Consider the following 2,719-nt stretch of genomic DNA (forward strand, 5'->3'; position numbering starts at 1 on the left):
TTTAAAAAAATCATATATAAAAACTATATGAAATATACGATTACAACACACACAAATTATACAAAAATCAACTAATTAATTAATATTTTCAATTACCATTTTTAAATTCTTCCATTTTGTTAAATCGATTGGTATTATATAAATATTTCAATGCGATGACAAATTACTATATAATTAACATATAATATTGATATATAACATGTGAAACCAGCAACTGAGATAGTCATTTATAAAATTTTGACAATTAGAAAAAGAATTGATAGAAAGTCAACTCAATGGCATCCCACGTGGGATTTTAAAATCGGCTCGATTTAAACCTAATGTTAGCTTTAGAAATTCATTGGCAAGCCAAAATCGGGCCAATATACGCCCATGTTTATTGTGGCGGCCTGCGGCAACCACAAATTACGAAACATTAGCGCGACCCGCAACATGGCGGCTCACGCGCTCGCGTGTCCGCGCGTAGTGCGGGCGGCGCCGCTAGTCGGCGCAGGGCGCTCGGGCCAACCTGGAAGTGGAAAGCAGTCCGACGGGAATATAGGTCGGACCCCCTGCGGACACAAGACAACAAAAAAGGGCAGAAGAAAGCTCTAGACGCTAGCATTTAACAAGAAGAAAAGTTCCCGGCGCTAGACGTCGGACTTTACTCTCACCACGCCTCGAGTACAGAGCGGAACATCGACACCTCGGCCATCGGAGGTCGAGATCATCACGCGGCGCAAGACCCGTCCGATGCCGCTACATCTTACCTCCACTAAACGGAGAAAGATTGGCGCTCAGTCGCCTCCATCATCCGGCGCTCGGTCGCCCAGGACACGCGGCGCTCAGTCGTCTCCAGCATCCGGCGCTCAGCCGCTGCAGACTCTCGACGTTAGTCGCCTCATCCTCGGCGCCAGTCCGCCACCAACCAAGGTCGGACAACCGGCTCCAGGAGCCCCGTTATCGCAATCTCTCGGGATCGCCTCCCGTACAGCTCCGGAAAAAAGAAGGACACCAAGGCACGGCTGCAATCGCTGTTCGGTGCTAGCCCGCCGGCAACCAGCGTTAGCCCGCCAAAGGCCATCCTCGGGCATCCCGGTTCGGACATTACCAGAGACCGACCAATCACTCCGGACATCGGGCGAAAACGGAGTACCACACCTCCGATTCGGTGATACACTCCCCACCTCATCTCGCCGCTGCAAAGGACGTCACAGAAGGAAAGCATCGCCACACAGACGAGTCCCCAGAAAATCTGCGTCAACGCGGCGACGCAGACAAAGAGACGTGGAGGAAAAGCGCACAAAAGACTACTCAATAATAATAACCAAATGTGCAATCGTAATTCTAACAAGGAGAATATTTACAAATGTAAGAAGGAAATGGAGAGAACCAAATAAATTATTATTTTTACAGTGATAAAAATATTCATTTCTCTACCTATGTGATTAATTATAACTTCGGGTTACGAACGACGCAAACGAGTAACGTTAAACTACACCCATTAACCAGCTGACCCATACCCTACATAAAAATAAATTTATTTATTTTTATTTTGTACAGCATAAATGAGATACATAATAAGTTATTTTCTTTTTCTATTTAACTATAATGAAATACAACACATGTACATACAAAAATACACATAATTAAATACTTTTTCTATTTATAAGATACACAATATCTCATTTATATTCTACAAAATAAAGATGAATAAATTAATGATTAAATTAATAATTATTATTATGTAGGAAGACGAAAAAAGAAAAAATAAAAGTCGAACAAATAAAAGAATATAATAATGGGGATGAAAGAATACAATAAAGAACGAGCAGAGGGAGAGAGAGATTGATTGATCTTTATTAGCTTTCTCACAGCTATTTGTAATACAAATCTAGTTTACATTAATTACAATATACTCCTTTAACATTCGCTTAAACGGCAATATCCTCAGCTTGTCGTGTTTGCCTTTCACTCTCATTTTCCACAATTTCTAATCTATTTCTTAATTGCTTCGGTAACATGTTCCTTAAAATCTTAAAAATAAATATACACACATTTTAATATAGCCTCTGTTTTATGGACATAAACTACAGCGCTTGCAGCATACGCTCAACTTTGGTATGTCTATCACATTGCAATATGATCCTCATGGCCCGGTTTTGTGCTTTTTGCAACTTACTCAGCTGTGTTTCTCCCATATCAATTAACAGCGTCGCACAATACTCAAAGTGAGGTGCTATAATTGTCTTATATACAACACATCTAGTGTATGCCGATATATAATTACCTATTCTATTAAAAAAACTCGTTTTTTTCCCTATTTTCTTTAGCATATAATCACAGTGGTCCTTAAATCGTAGTCTATCGTCAATAATTATGCCTAGGTATTTCATTATTTCCACACGTTCAATCTCAGTTCCATCCAAACATTTCAATGTTATATTACCTCGCAGTTCTTTTCTTATACTTCTAACAATCATATATTTCGTTTTTCCTGCATTCATTTTTAACTTATTTATATTCATCCACTCTTCTACTATAGTAAATGCCATATTCATTTTGCTCTCTAATTCCGCGCTGCTTTCTCCAGTTACATATATTAACGTATCATCTGCAAACATATGTATACTACATCCTTCTAAACAGATTTTTATTATATCATTTATATATACTATAAATAACAAAGGTCCTAATACAGATCCTTGCGGTACTCCATATTCTGTGGTCATTAATTTAG

General features: G+C 39.2%; 1 protein-coding gene across 1 annotated transcript in view; it reads left to right on the forward strand.

Moving 5' to 3' along the window:
• LOC115243251 (protein sax-3-like) overlaps window positions 1–912 on the forward strand; it is a gene marked incomplete at its 3' end in the record, with an annotated part of 20,442 nt that extends 19,530 nt beyond the window's left edge. Inside the window, exon 7 of the mRNA XM_029820069.1 lies at window positions 634–912. Within this exon, the coding sequence (XP_029675929.1) occupies window positions 634–912 (279 nt within the window). The remainder of the gene's footprint in view (window positions 1–633) is intronic.
• Window positions 913–2,719: the final 1,807 nt, after the last annotated feature.

This window comes from Formica exsecta, unplaced genomic scaffold (assembly GCF_003651465.1).
Source record: "Formica exsecta isolate Colony F162 unplaced genomic scaffold, ASM365146v1 scaffold707, whole genome shotgun sequence".
Classification (NCBI taxonomy): domain Eukaryota; kingdom Metazoa; phylum Arthropoda; class Insecta; order Hymenoptera; family Formicidae; genus Formica; species Formica exsecta.